The 14,360-nt window shown below is 41.4% G+C and overlaps 1 protein-coding gene across 1 annotated transcript in view; it reads right to left on the reverse strand.

The window, feature by feature from the left end:
* Positions 1-406: 406 nt before the first annotated feature.
* LOC119723021 overlaps positions 407-14,360 on the reverse strand; it is a 36,571-nt gene continuing 22,617 nt past the window's right edge. Inside the window, exons 22-33 of the mRNA XM_038193496.1 lie at positions 13,468-13,695; positions 10,233-10,520; positions 9,315-9,485; positions 8,444-8,620; positions 7,014-7,187; positions 5,840-5,953; positions 4,877-5,072; positions 4,597-4,757; positions 3,703-3,951; positions 2,668-2,910; positions 1,859-2,012; positions 407-1,475 (exon numbers count right to left, since the gene is read on the reverse strand). Coding sequence (XP_038049424.1) covers positions 1,183-1,475; positions 1,859-2,012; positions 2,668-2,910; positions 3,703-3,951; positions 4,597-4,757; positions 4,877-5,072; positions 5,840-5,953; positions 7,014-7,187; positions 8,444-8,620; positions 9,315-9,485; positions 10,233-10,520; positions 13,468-13,695 — 2,448 coding nt within the window. The 3' untranslated portion in view covers positions 407-1,182. The remainder of the gene's footprint in view (positions 1,476-1,858; positions 2,013-2,667; positions 2,911-3,702; positions 3,952-4,596; positions 4,758-4,876; positions 5,073-5,839; positions 5,954-7,013; positions 7,188-8,443; positions 8,621-9,314; positions 9,486-10,232; positions 10,521-13,467; positions 13,696-14,360) is intronic.

A 14,360-nucleotide genomic window follows, 5' to 3' on the forward strand; every position in this document is an offset into this window, starting at 1 on the left:
ACCATTATAAAAATAGAAATGTTGACCTCAACTTCCGTTCAATCGATCACGCAGGTAACAACCGGGTAAATTCAGACGCAGGAGTCGGCGTGTTTTGGTACCAAGACGTTCAGAAAAAAAGTGGATTGGCGAAACTTGCACGTTCTATGAGCACTGTACCGTTCTATGAGCACTGTACCGGGATTTAAGATTTCAGAGTGTCTGCGTTTTGTTGGGTAGAGCATTGAACAACCTTTTGCAAACATCTTTCAAATGCTAGGAAGGTTGTGTGATTACAAATTGGCCTCTACCCCTCCCCAAGTTGCCCTCCCCCTCCCCAAATGGAACAGGTCCAGTAGTATATCTGCCTATCTGTCCCTGCTCCATTTTCAAACACCCCCCCCCAAAAAAAAATTAACACATGTTCTTTTTTATGCTGAAGTAATCCGGTTATCAAATTTATTCACTTTATCAGCAAAAAGGGAAAGGAAACGCAGACAATTCCAGGAACACAATAAATGAATACATAAAAATCAATGAATACATAAAAAATTAATATTACACATGATATATTTCACACAGGAATTCAATATTGATCAATTATAGCCAGACTGCAGATGGTGATAATTTTTGTTAATTTGTGTAATATTTTCTTCTAAAATGCACACCTGCATCAACACCAAATGAATGGTTAAAATGCTTTTGACAACAATTGAAGAAATTGATCAAATTGAATTTTAATACTGACCATATTTTTGCTCCATAAAAAAAATCTAGTAAAATTAATCTACTTCACTAGGTTTTAAAACCCACAAATCTACAGGTATTTTTTGTTTTTTTATTCATTTATTAATTAAAAGCTAAAGCATTTTTACTTTCCTTACAGCAACAAATCAAATGTACAAGCAAATCTTTACCCACTTAACCAATGACAAGTGCAATATTTTAACCAGGTCTAGTAGTGCCCCAAAAAGTGCACTTCTGCCATACTGGATACACACAGATAAATACAAATCAGAAATACTACACAAAATTTCACACAGACAAAGGCAGAGTTATATAAAGAAATGCTTTTAAAAATCATGGATCTATGCATGCATGCTGAAAAGCTGGTGATGAGATTCTATTGTTTAAGATGCTAAGCCATCATGTGTTACCGGTTTATATACTCAAGGACCACGAAAGAATCTTTGTCGCATGGGTCTAATTCTGGCGGACGCACCTAGTAGCCATCGGCAAGGTTGTCTTGTAGTCGGCCGTCTTGGCTCCGTACTTCTTGATGAGGACGTCGCGGCTACTGGTGGCGAATGGATCCGTGGTGCCCTCGTGCTCGATGCAGACTAGCTCCACGTCTACAGGTTCCTCCTGGGAGGGCCTGCATGTCAACAGGCAGCGGGGCAGAGGGGTCTTGGTGATGCAGGCAAACTGGTTCTTGTTGCCTGGCAGGCTGATCTCGGTGTCATAAGCGAATTCCATTGACGGAGCACACTGGTCCTCTGCAAAAAGGTACGCAGCCCAACAAACACTGCATTAGTACACTATAACCTTTTTTTTTAAATTCCAGATCAAGCGTCTAGTGTGTTAAGTATAAAGACTTTTGGTATAAATATTCAAGACCTTCAGGCGTTCAAGAATTGAGGTCATAACACCAGAAGTCATCAGTGATATGACTTGTGATTTGACTAGTGATTGGCAATTTACTCGATACAACGACTCTGGGTTATGTTGAGGATATTCAGTTTGTGAATGTGATCGACCTTTTGATTGACAGGATTATAATTATAGGTATTATGAAAATATTCGCAACACTAGCAATTGGTGCATGAGTTGTATAATTTGATGAGAGCAACCACAAAACCTCCTGTAATATTGAATATACCTTTAGCGCATTGCTCAGTGGTGTGCTGGAAGCTACGTCCGAAGCGATGAGGGTTCTTGTACAGCTCCCTGTTTGGACCGACCAGCTCATCAGAGACCTCACCGTTGAAATCACCGCACAGACCGCAATGCAGGCCCTTGTACTTCAGAGGCAGCTGTGTAAATCAACAAGTGTTATCAGATGTTTAACTCCCATGTTTTGATTTATAATAAGCAACACAAAGGGAAGAAAGTCTGAAAGTTACTAATTAAAGCAAGCGTGACTAAAGCGAGAGACTTCTGGTGCCTGTTTCCATCAAGCTAGCGGCAAGGCTTCCATCAAACTTGCGGCAAGGCTTCCAGGACTAGGACAGCACTGGCCATCCGTAAAGGTGGTTACCTAACATCCACTGCACCAAAACAACCACAAGAATGCACCAAGTGGCCAACAAAAAGCAAGCTAATAATTACCTGAACAGGCAAGACCAAGACAGCAATGATGTCCAAACATGAACAAGTGACATCCACCCAACCATCATAATTGACTTGGCCAAGACCAAAAGGGAAGGAGCAATCAACAAACAAGCCCATAACAAGCCAAACAATAAAGACAAAACCCATCAACAGGCCAAACTGAGCACTAACCCTTCTCTCCCTGGACTCACCTCAATTTATCAACTCTTGGGTCAAAGAGCGTCTGACTTGGCCTAGACCACAACGAAAGGAGTCAGTAACAAGCAAGCTTATTACTACTCAGACAGCCATGATCAGGAAGCTAAAAACCATTAGCAAGCCAAACTGACTACTAACCAACCCTCTCTCAGAACTCACCTCAACCTTGACGTTGTGGCCGTCGAAGAAGACCTTCAGCTCTTGTTCGGGGGCAAAGAGCATGATGGAGTCTCCCAGCTTCTTGCGGATGATCTTGGCAATGGTCTTGGGCTTGGCAGAGAGCTGCTGAGGTGCCATGGCAATGTCTGCCTTGACGTGGTCCTTGAAGTCTTCCCAGTATTGCAGCTCCTCGCTTCCCATCTCGACCTCCTCAGAGCTAGCGCTCTCTGGCATGTCCCAAGACTAATAATAGTGGAGAAGCAAAAATGAGCTATGTCAGAAAAAGTGCGAATGAAGGTACAGAACTTAGAGAATGCCTAAAATCCATTGAAGAGAACCCTTGAATTATAGACTAAGATGACGATTCTTATTGACGGTTAATGAAGTTCTTTTTTCTTCTTTAAACAAATCAAAATAAGTTGAGTCAGACCAAAAAGAGTCACATAAACTTGAATCAGACATTTAACATCAATATCTGAATGTTGTTAAAACGTTCAAGCAGTTATAAATGGCACTGAAAAACAACAAATAAAACATGTTGTGAGGTGTGTATTTCCTTAAAATTCCACCCAACACATTGTAAAGTTCAAGGAGAATGGATATTTCAGGGACAGCCTAAAAAATTTAATTGACGATTCATCTTAAGCTGCTTCTCCGAAACATTTTCCCAATTTGTCCTGTTTATGAAATATGGACCCCTCAGGGATAACCCCAAAAGTTGCTTTCACTGTTAACCCTCATCTGCTCCTTTTCCTCAACGCTATCCCCGGCATTTCCCATGTAGAGAATATGGACCTCTCAGGGATGGCCTCAAAGAATTATTTTCACTGTTAATCCTTAATTAACCTCTCCTTTCCGCAACATTATGCCCAGCACTTCCCATATGCTCCCTTCAGATATGGCCTCCAGAAGTATATTTAACAGTTCATCCTTTCTTGCTCCTTTGCCTGCATACAATTCCAAGCATCTCTCATTTAGAAAATATAGACCTCTCAGGGATGGCCTCAGATGTTAATGCCATTGTTCATTTCTTACCTGTTGCTTCCTCTCCCTGCTCGTCCTGAAGGGTTCCGGCCAGAGGGACTCCTCCTCCTGCTTCTCCAGATCCATGATGTGGACGGTGGGCGAGTCGATGGCCACCTTCTTGATCACGCCGTCCTCAACGATGAGCTTCTGCAGCACCTCCAGGTTTACATTGGATTCGTTGACCAGGGTGGTGATGTCCTCGTTCAGCGAGTTGGGCACAAACTGGATCTTGGTGTTGTCAATGTAGACGGTGATGATCTGGAATGGGAAGGAGGGTTGAAAGAGAGAGAGTAGATACGGTCAAAATAGTTATCAGTTTTGCTAATGCTCTTTGAGACAAATCGTCGTTTCGGTGCAACAAGGTCGTATCTCCTAAAATGGGCCGTACATGAAACGCGAGTTTCAGAATGTCAAAATGTCGTATCTCACTTCAAATAACCCGGATGTATACACAAAGTCAATGGACAACGACCTTGTTGCACGGAGCGTATTTGCGCGAGATACGACTTTGTTGCACAATAGAGTTACGACCTTGTTGCACTGACGCGACGAAATAATCAGTCAAGGGTTTATCTTAATCTAGCTTCACAAGTAAGCTAAGGAAATCAACTTTTGTCACACACCTTGCAATAACTACTCTTTCTATGCAAGCAATCTGAACTGCTTCAAAAAATTATAAAAGAAAAGATTTGAATAACATTGTGTTGAGTTTTGGTAGCCGATAAAATCTACAACAGATTTAAGACAGGTATCATATATATAATATCAATAATTCCTTTCCAATAACTTGTGATTAGACTGGCGAATTGACTAGTGATTAAGACTTGTGATGTGGTGGTGATCCATCACAAGCAACCTCCTCGACAGCACTGATCCTAAATCCCTGGATCTTCATGGACCAACCTTCTTGGTGCCGGTCTGGGTCAGTTTCCTGGACAGGACGACAAAGCGTTCCTTGCTGGAGCAGTCCTTGGCCAGGATGTGATCGCACTTGCTCTGCTCGTAGTTGAAGATCATCTTGTCAAAGGTGATGATGGAGTCGTTCCTCAGAGACTTGCAGTGGTCTGTCGGCAAGAGCAAAACAAAAACAAGGTTTTGAGCCGAAGTGCCGTGCAATGAATATTGTTTGTGACTACATCACAGCTCTTATAACTCGAGAGGTGTTTTTGGTTTTTTTACTCACGGATGTTGCGTCCACTGAGCATATCCTCGCTGTAACTCATGACCATGTGCCGCTGGAGCTTGTACGGCTGGAGGACCTTCAAGTCCTGGATGATCTGAGGAATCCAGACCCGCTCAAACTTGACGTTGCCCCGGACGTGCTTGATGGAGATGTTCATCTTCTTGTTGGTCTTCTCCAGTTCACCGGTCAGCAGAGCCTGTTATCAAAACAATTTTTAAAATCACTGATTTGGGCAATTTTACCCCCAAAATGATAGTGGTTTTACAAAAACTCATATTTTGCTTTTGTGTGGTTTGAATCATCATAGATTCTCCAGTTCATAGATTCTCCAGTTCGCCGGTAAATGGAACCTGCAAGCAGAAGATTTTAAAATCACTGATTTTGCCTATTTAACACACACAAAATTTTAAACAGATCTAAATCTCATGTTCTGGTCTGTATGGTTCGAATTATCATAGGTTATATGATAAAACAAAAGAACTGATTTTGCCAATTAAACACACACATAAAATGAAGGCGGATCTAAATCTCATGTTTGGGTCTGTATGTTTCGAATGATCATAGATTATATACTATTAAATCTCGTAACGTATTAAAAAAAATTACCCATTTACATGTACTCTATCATCAAAAAGAAGCAGACACCTTTCGGACACATTTTTGAAAGTAAATTTACCAAAAAAAATACTGAGACAAATTTGAAGAGTTACTTGTGTCTTAAAGAAAATGATTTGTAAATATATGTCAAAGCCTGCCTCAACAGGTTGCGAATATCAAATAAATATTCATATTATAATGGCATAAACTTTTGAGATAAATTAGCAGAAATGACAGGTGCTTAATCCTGTATTTCTTTCCATTTGTTTTTGGTTTTTTTGGTCACAGGTTCAGTAGACGGCAATGACAGCTCTCAAATTTAGGAGAGGTACGACTTAGCCATCTTTGTCTTGGGTTTAGCCTTACCGTCTTGTCTGGGTTGTGGACTTCAGCCTGCTCGGTCGTAACCCTTCCCCAAATCAGATTCTTGACCATCTCCAGTCCCTGGTAGAAGAAGGCCTTGTACGGCTTCTTGACCATCTGTGAAATATTTTTTTAAATCAAAATATTGTAAATATTGTGAAACAGTCTTACAGTTGAGTCCAGGTCCGGTCACAATTCAGTTCACAAGTCCAGTCACAAGTACAACAGGGGATGAACCATACCAAAGACATGCCTGTGTCACAGTTACTTTATATGGCTAGTTACTTGAGTTGGGCCTGGATGACTTGCAATGGCATTGTGATGGCCTTGTGAGGGCCTTTGTAATTGACTCGATTAACACTAATAGTGATATACTTTTAATTTTCCTTTATGCCACTTCTTCTATTCTTTTTAAGAGCAATGTTTTTACCCCCACTGGTTGAGAGAAGAGCCAGATTTTAGTATATTAACAAGTTTTAAAAGAGATCTGAAGACTTTTAATATGCCCTTTATGTAACACAATTGTTGTGGCTACATGTCAGATAGTAGAAACATCACATACATATCCTTCAATCTAAATTTACTAAAGATTATAATAATTTTTTTTTTTTTTTGCATTACAGCAACATTTGAACTAACTTGATACGTCCATAAATTTGTATTTATGTTTGTACCCTCACGATTGTGTCCGTTTGTACCTTCATTACCAACGATGGTGTCTGTTTGTATCCCCCCAACGGTGTATGTTTGTACGCCCATCCCCATCCCCCCTCCCCCCACCAAGGTGCCTGTTTGTACTCCGACCCAACCCTCCCCAACAAAGGTGTCTGATTGTACCCCCACCCCACCCTCCCCAACAACGGTGTCTGTTTGTGCTCCCACCTCCTAAGGTGTCTGTTTTTACCCCCATCCCCCCCCTCCAACGGTGTCTGTTTGTACACCCACCCCCCAACAGTGGTGTCAGTTTGTACCCCCAACCCCCTCGCTCCACAAAGGTGTCCGTTCGTACACCCACCCCCCGACAGTGGTGTCTGATTGTACCCCCAGGCGCCCCCCCCCTAATTGACACCTTCATTCACTTAAAAATATGGCCTACATGCAATAACTTATAATGACTTGTTTAACATCACTCTGCAATGCTGTACATTTTTGTTCCCTGCCCTTCATCCCCACATACCTCGTTGTGTGTCAGCTCAGCGTGGATGGCCCGCAGCTCTTCCCGTTCCTTACGCAGGGCCTTACAAGCCTGGGAGCACTTGTTGGTCTCCCGGATGTTCTTCAGGCATTCAATCTTGTCTGGAGTCTCCTCCAAAAGCTCTCTCTGCTGCTTCTCGGATCTCTGGACACGAGCCTGGTGAACCGAATGACACAAAAACATCAGACTCTCTATTGGACATTTTTCTTTCAAGAAAAAGAAAATCCCCATGACCAACATGGTCCTACAGCATTAAAGGTCCCTACTTCACGCACAATTTTGGTTTGAAGTAAATTCATTTGGCTAATGGTGAATGTCAATCACAAACATGTTGTCAATGGATATATTTTTCACTCAAGTCTTACTGAACATAAATTTGTTGTTGTCATGCGATTTCCTTTGCATTGTATGACGTAGGAACTAGCCCTTACAAACGTTTTGCCCAACTACTTTTACACAACGTTTGATGCCCTATACAATGGGTTCTTGCAAAATTGGTACATACTAGACGATTCACTAAAATTCTCAGCAAAACATGCCAAGGATCTGTAACTAAGGGTTAACCTGCCAAATACTAAGACATCTGAATTAAACAAAAGGTGTGCCAAAGTAAGTTGTCAGCTCAGTTTTCAGATAGTAATTACTTGGGTTTTGGGGAAAAAAACTTGACAAGCAAGTTTCAAAATTAGTATAACTGAAAAATATTTTTTTTCAACAAAACAAGTCCATCAAATTAAAAAATTTGATCTGATGAATAAAAAAAGTCCAGTAAATGCTTCATCATTATCAATTCTCATTTTGCAGATAGAAATCTACTACCAAGTACTCTAGCCAGACTCATATCTGGCTAGCTGGGTTGAGGGAACACAAAGTGTTTGAAAGGTTAGAGTGCAATTTCCACTTCAGTCAACCTGAACCCAATACGGGTGGGCAAATCCACGTTACACACGTTACAGTTTTGATGTACTTTTGAGTTTCCTTGGGCTGTAATTACCTTACTGAAAAGGTTTAATAACTGTTATCCCCATAGTAGATATAGTAGACCTAGACCTTGGTCTTTTATCCATTTAAAAGAAATTTCCACAGGTTGCCTGTATGAGGACACTTTTTGATCAAAGCATGTTTGCTTTTTTATGCATGTCCGAAAATGTAACGTGAGTAACCGATTTTGTGCGTCTTGTTCATCATACATAACACATTTTTCTGGATGTCACCTTTGGTGCTTAGGTAGGTCTAGGTCTACTCTATCTATCATAGCGATAACAGTTATTAAACCTTTTCAGTAAGGTAATTACAGCCCAAGGAAACTCAAAAGTACATCAAAAATGTAACGTGAGTAACCGTGGAATTGCCCAGATGAAAACTAAGCCCAAATTTAATGTCAAGGGAAGGAAATATGCCTGTTCTCTGACCTTGATCTGCATCTTCTGGTCGTCCAGGCAGCTCTTGCCCCACTGGCTGTTGAACTTGAAGAGGACCTTGGGGTCCAGGGGAACGTCGGGCAGGCCCTGGATGGGCTCCAGCTTCTGAGACTCTGGGAGGGTGACAGCGTAAGCTGGGTGTTCAAGCTCGCCTTGGATGCAGAGTGTCTGTCCACAAAAACAAAAAATTCAACCATCACAAATCATCTTTACATTCCCTCCCCCCCCTGACCCCGCCCACCATTGTAGTTCTTGACATTATCGTACCACTTGGGGTTGGCACATTCGCAGAGGCCTAGCTAAGGCCAAGTACAAAAAATAAACCCATTTGTGGTCTCCGCCTGCTTCCTTTTTCCTGCCTGCCTACTATTTTTTATAGCCCTAACAGTCCCGAATCCTCCAATTTTAATACGATTTTGCACACCCCCTAGGGAGTTAGGGTTAATCGCCAAATTTCACATCGCACCTGTTTTTTACCAATGTATTTTGTTTTTTTCTTTGCTCCGGCACAATTGTAGCTATGTATGCAAATTCAAAATCTGGGCTCGTTTGGGCACAAAAGTATCAGCAAAAGAGTCGAGAAAATTGAAGAATCCATCCGCCATCCTGGAAAATCCACCTTCTTGGGAGACAAGGGCCTCCTTCTTCTTTTTTTTACAAATAGCTCGGATGAGAAAGTATTTTTTTATTACTTGGCCTAACATTCGCGCCAATGTTTGCGTGAACGAAATGCATCTATGTACCATTTTTACGTGAGAGGGAGGGAATGCACATGACTGTTGGAACACAACAGCAAAGGCACTGATAGATTTTCCCAGATTACCAAGTTCATTTATGAACCAAATAATTTTCAAATAATTACCTGGATGTCCTCTGTCTCCTCACGGAGCTGATCCTGGTGGACCGGATCAGGACGGAAGATCTTCTTGGCGGTCATGACATCAAAGCGCACTGCCTTGTAGAACTCATCCTGCTGATCCAGACTGATCCGGCTAACTAGCTCACGGATTGGCTGGGTGCCATTGGTGGTAACCTGCATAACATGAATATTCAACGCAAATAATAATGGATTTTGAAATCTCTCCTTTTATTGGTGCTGATCTACATACACATGAATATTCATTGTCAAATTAAGACAGAGTTTAAAATCTCATCCCTTATTGGCTGCCACGGGTGCTGATCTGCATAGCCATAAATATTCATTGTAAAATAAAGACGGCGGTTGAAATCTCCTCACTTAGTGGCTGGCTGTCATTGGGACTGATCTCCAAAGACATTAACAAGTCAAATAAGGATGGAGTTTGAATCTTTTCACTTATTGGCTGACCCTGACAAGCTCGGTGGTCAAATGGTAAGATGTTTGCAGTAGTAAGCAAGAGATTGTGGGTTTGAGTCCCACCTTAGTAAGCTTGCAAATTTGTTTTCGCAATTTTTCATAAGACAATACTGAGTGTACAGTGTTATTAAAATACACCGGCGAAGGGAAAAACCTAATATAAAAAGATATGACTAATTCCTTTTTGGACAAACATTTCGGCAAATGTAAGAAAAATCTCAAGCAAATTGAAGGAATGCTGTTGTTCTGAAATAAATACAAAGATCCAGAAACTTAACATTTTATATAACTTACATATATTTTTCAACTTTTTAAAACAGAATCAATCTTTTCATTGCTTTCTGCTTGTACAATTGAAGACTGCAGATTTAGTTATACCATTTTCGAACGAACTTTTGTACATAAAATTGTTGACATTTTTCAAGAAGAAACAGCATGACTTACGTTGAAGTAAATGTGGTACAGCTCCACGCTCTTAGTGCTGTCTGGGATAACCTCCTCGGTATGGTCATGTGACCTATCCTCGACCTCCTCCCTGGTGAACGGCCACTTGGCACTGTCGTACTTCCAGTCCTCGAAGCGCTTCAGGAACTCCATGCCCACGGTGCGGAACGATGTCTGCGGCTTCTGGTACATGGGGATGGGCACGTCTTTGCCGTTAACGTGATCGTGCTCGTCCGATTCCTCGGAGCTGGACTCGGTCATGAAGTGCTGCTTCAGTAAGAACTTCTCCTGCGAAACAAATTCAAAAATAAGTTGTTTTTTTTTTGTTTTTTAAAATGGGCACGTCTTAATTGCTTGTATGGAGTTATTATCCAGGTCTTCAACAATTACAATTATTAAAGATATTGACTAATTGGGGAACCACTAACATAGGGCTGGACAGCTCAGTTGGTAAGAGCACCGGAACGGTTATCCGGAGGTCGAAGGTTCAAGCCCCCACTCCAGTCAATTTTTTGTTCAACTTTTCAATTTTTTTTTATGACTTTTTATTTTGAACGTGCACAAAGCCATAGCGTAGTTGCGTTCGTATGTCTCCCCCAGTGGTCTCTCCCAACTCTCTCTTTCACACCGTTGAGGGGGTACTTGTGCGCATGGAGCCCATAGCTCTGAAAACTCGTTTAAGACGCGACCTCTGACTTGAGGGTTTGCAATAGTGGAAAATCAATGAGTAAAGGTCTTCCTCCAATGACACTTTTGTAACACAGGTTGGAATCATTTACCCAGGCCAATATGTGTGCTAGGACTTTAGTTCCTAGCCTTTCTATGGTTTTCCCTATTAACTATCTTCCAAAGTTTTCCTTCCATGACTAAAGCTGACCATCTGTGACCTGTTCTATCAAAATCAGACTTTTCTGGGCATAAGGCCGAAAATGATATTTTTACATATTGTTAACATACATGTATGTTCTTTTTCCTTTTAATAGGTGGTTTAATTTTTGAAAACTGTCATTCCTGGGCAGAGTTATGCTATTTTGAAGTTCATTGTGTCGAAAAGTAGAAAACAGAGAAAATGGCCACGAACGTCACAAAACAGTTATTTCTTTAACTGATATACCTTAAGCCAAAAAAAAGAATAGTTCTGCTTCCGGTTACCCGACCGACCCTATTTTTAGGCTACGACCCTAAAAATGTTATCGGCAATTCCAAAAACAAAACAAACAAAAAAGATTGAAAAAATAAAAATAAAAACCTTATGTCTTGTCTGTCTTCACAAAATACCTCTCAACAACCCTTTTGCATCAAAAAATGCTTGTATTAATTGTTTTCTTACTTACATTCGCTATTTTTTCAAAAGAAACTTCCGTTATTTGTACAAATTCGTTTCGCGATTCAACTACTTCGCAATTCGATGTCTATAATCACGTGCGTAATATAAAGCGCAATGCGGCGACGACTGGTTCCCGCCGCACCGCGCAGGGGCCAATGATGAAAATGCGGTAACTAGTCTGTGCACGGCTATGCGATCGATAGCGCTAGCATGGCTATGCAGGCGCAGGCACGTGCTCTGTCAACTGGTTGGATTCGACATCGTAAAAATGCCAAGAAAGACATCGTAAAAATGCCAAAAAACACCGATGGAGAAAGAGCATTTTTGCAAGTTAATTCACAGATTTGATATAGCTTGTCTGTGTATGTATTTTCCGTGCTCAAGAGTTCATTTTGAGATCGCACTACTCGTATTTGGTGTGATACAATGCAGCGTGTTTCCCGAAATGTTCGACCCGTTGGCCGCGGGCACATGTACATGTACAGTGCATCACACACTTCGGAGTTTTGGCCAGCTCCCCTTCTTGACTAGCGTTGTGCATATGGTGCGAACGACCTGAATTTTCCACAATTTTTTTTACGAATTATCGAACGTAAATTTATTGACAATAATTAAGGTAGGTTTTATTCACTTTTTGTGGCCATTTTGTGTATAGCTTTCGTAGTGCAATGGAAATAGTTCAGGCTAAAACTTCGCATATAATTGAATACCCCATTCAATCTGCATAAAAACAATTGGCCAAAAAAAAAAAAATTTCGACCGACCGACCCTATTTTTGAAAGGCATGTAATCGGAAGCAGAACTATTCTTTTTTTTGGCCTTATCAAAATCATCAAAAATAGTGTATGTAGAGTTCAAATTAGGGTTTCAAACTTTTATAATATATTTTAGACATGTTCAGGATTACAAATATGCAACAATTTGAAAATCAATAAAAATCACCCCCACAGCTTTTTTTGGCCCTATCTAATTTTCAACCTCTGCCCAGAAGCGTCTGCTTTTGACATTACAGGTCACATTTGTTTTATTCTTCTTTAAGTTTTTTTCAGGCTTTTGAGCTCAAATACCTGTGAATTGTTTTAGAAACTCGGAGATGCCAACTTTACAGACTACAAAAAAATAATGATTCTTCCTGCAAAGAGTAATGCTTAATACATAGGACAACAAGTTTAAGAGTAACCACAGTACTTTTCAGAGTAACTACAATGTTGGCGTATAGGACAGCTGGAATTTTTAAGAGTAGTAACATGCCTCAAAATCCTAATAATTACTCCAAAAGAGTAATGGTTGGCATCTCTGGAAACGCTTTGTTTCAGTACCATTAATAAGAAATGCATAAAATGGCTAGGATGGATGTCATAACCCTTCGTGGATCAAGACCAAAAACTTTACGCGGAATGGCCACACAGAGAATTTTATCACCACATGTGTTTATAGGTCACTAAACCTGGCAAGCCTGTACATGCACAAGATATAGGTCATTCACATGTCCAGGGATTGTTTACAACCTGTCTGAGCTCTGGGCGGCACGAGGGGTTGACACAAAGGGATCGGCGGCACTTAAGGGTTGGCCACTAAGATCTCCCATTACTGCACAAAGGCATTAGGTGCCATCTTGGCTTCTGTCTTTCAACACTCCTTACTCCGGAGTGGCTAGAGTCTGGCCAATGGGAGTCTACAGGCTTGTGGTGTGTAGTAGGGGTGAGGATTACATGGAAGCTTGGCCTAATTGGCCCATTGAAAAAAAAAGTATGCCCATATTTGAAAAATGTGGAGAATTGTTTCGGGGCTCGGCTGCACAAAGGGTAAAGACGACTACCACAACTATTTCCCGTGCCTATCTCTGTTTGGGGGAGGTGGGGGTGGGGAGGTGGTGGATGTTACAAGAGGGAGAAGGGTTCTTATTACCTTGAATTCTTGGTACTGCTGCTGCGTCTTGAACTCGTTCTCCAGCTTCATGTAAGCGACGACGTTCCTGGGGGCATTCTGCCCGGGCCTGACGGTCACGTTGACATCCACGGGGCCGTTGAAGATCAGATGGGTCGGGCCGTTGGTGAAGCTGCAGGAGCGCGGCACGCGACGCGTCTTCAACTCCATCTCAACGCCGAGAGATTCCTTGCCAATATTCCAGGTGCTCTATTAAAAAACAACAACAGATGTTTTGTTGTCTTTAATAAGCCACTGACACCTGTACTACATTGTTTTACACTCCCAGATGATTTTTTTTGTGAAAAATTGAGTGCTGGAACGTTTTTTTTTTTTTTAGTCAAGTCCATCAAAAGTCAAATTACAAGTTCATCACAGGTGCATGTAATATGGTACAAGCAATGACAAAGCATGCCATTATAACAGTTCATTGGGAATAGCCGGTGACTTGACTTGAGCACTTGTTCTTGACTGTGAAAGAGACTCTTCACAACTTAACAAAAAAAATTACTGCTTAGTCACGAAATTATCCACAAAACAGACAGACAGAAATAAGGGAAATAATAAGAATAATGGGTATTTCTAAAGCACACGTATCTACCACTATTGGTGCTCAAGGCGCTACATCATCATTACCCTGCTCATTGGGCCAATGCAACATTCCAAAGACAATCTCAGCTCCCTGGGGAGCATACAGCTCGCCATTTCGGCACAAAGCAGCTAGAATCAACCACAATGACCACCTCTGTCCTCATAGGTACCCATTTACTCCTGGGTGGGGACAAGCAATGAGTGACAAAGTGCCTTGCCCAAGGGCACACGCACGCAGGCTGGACTCGAACCCACAACCTGCAGAATTACCCGCAGACCACAAA

Source organism: Patiria miniata, unplaced genomic scaffold, assembly GCF_015706575.1.
Source record: "Patiria miniata isolate m_02_andy unplaced genomic scaffold, ASM1570657v1 HiC_scaffold_16, whole genome shotgun sequence".
NCBI classification, from domain to species: Eukaryota; Metazoa; Echinodermata; class Asteroidea; order Valvatida; family Asterinidae; genus Patiria; species Patiria miniata.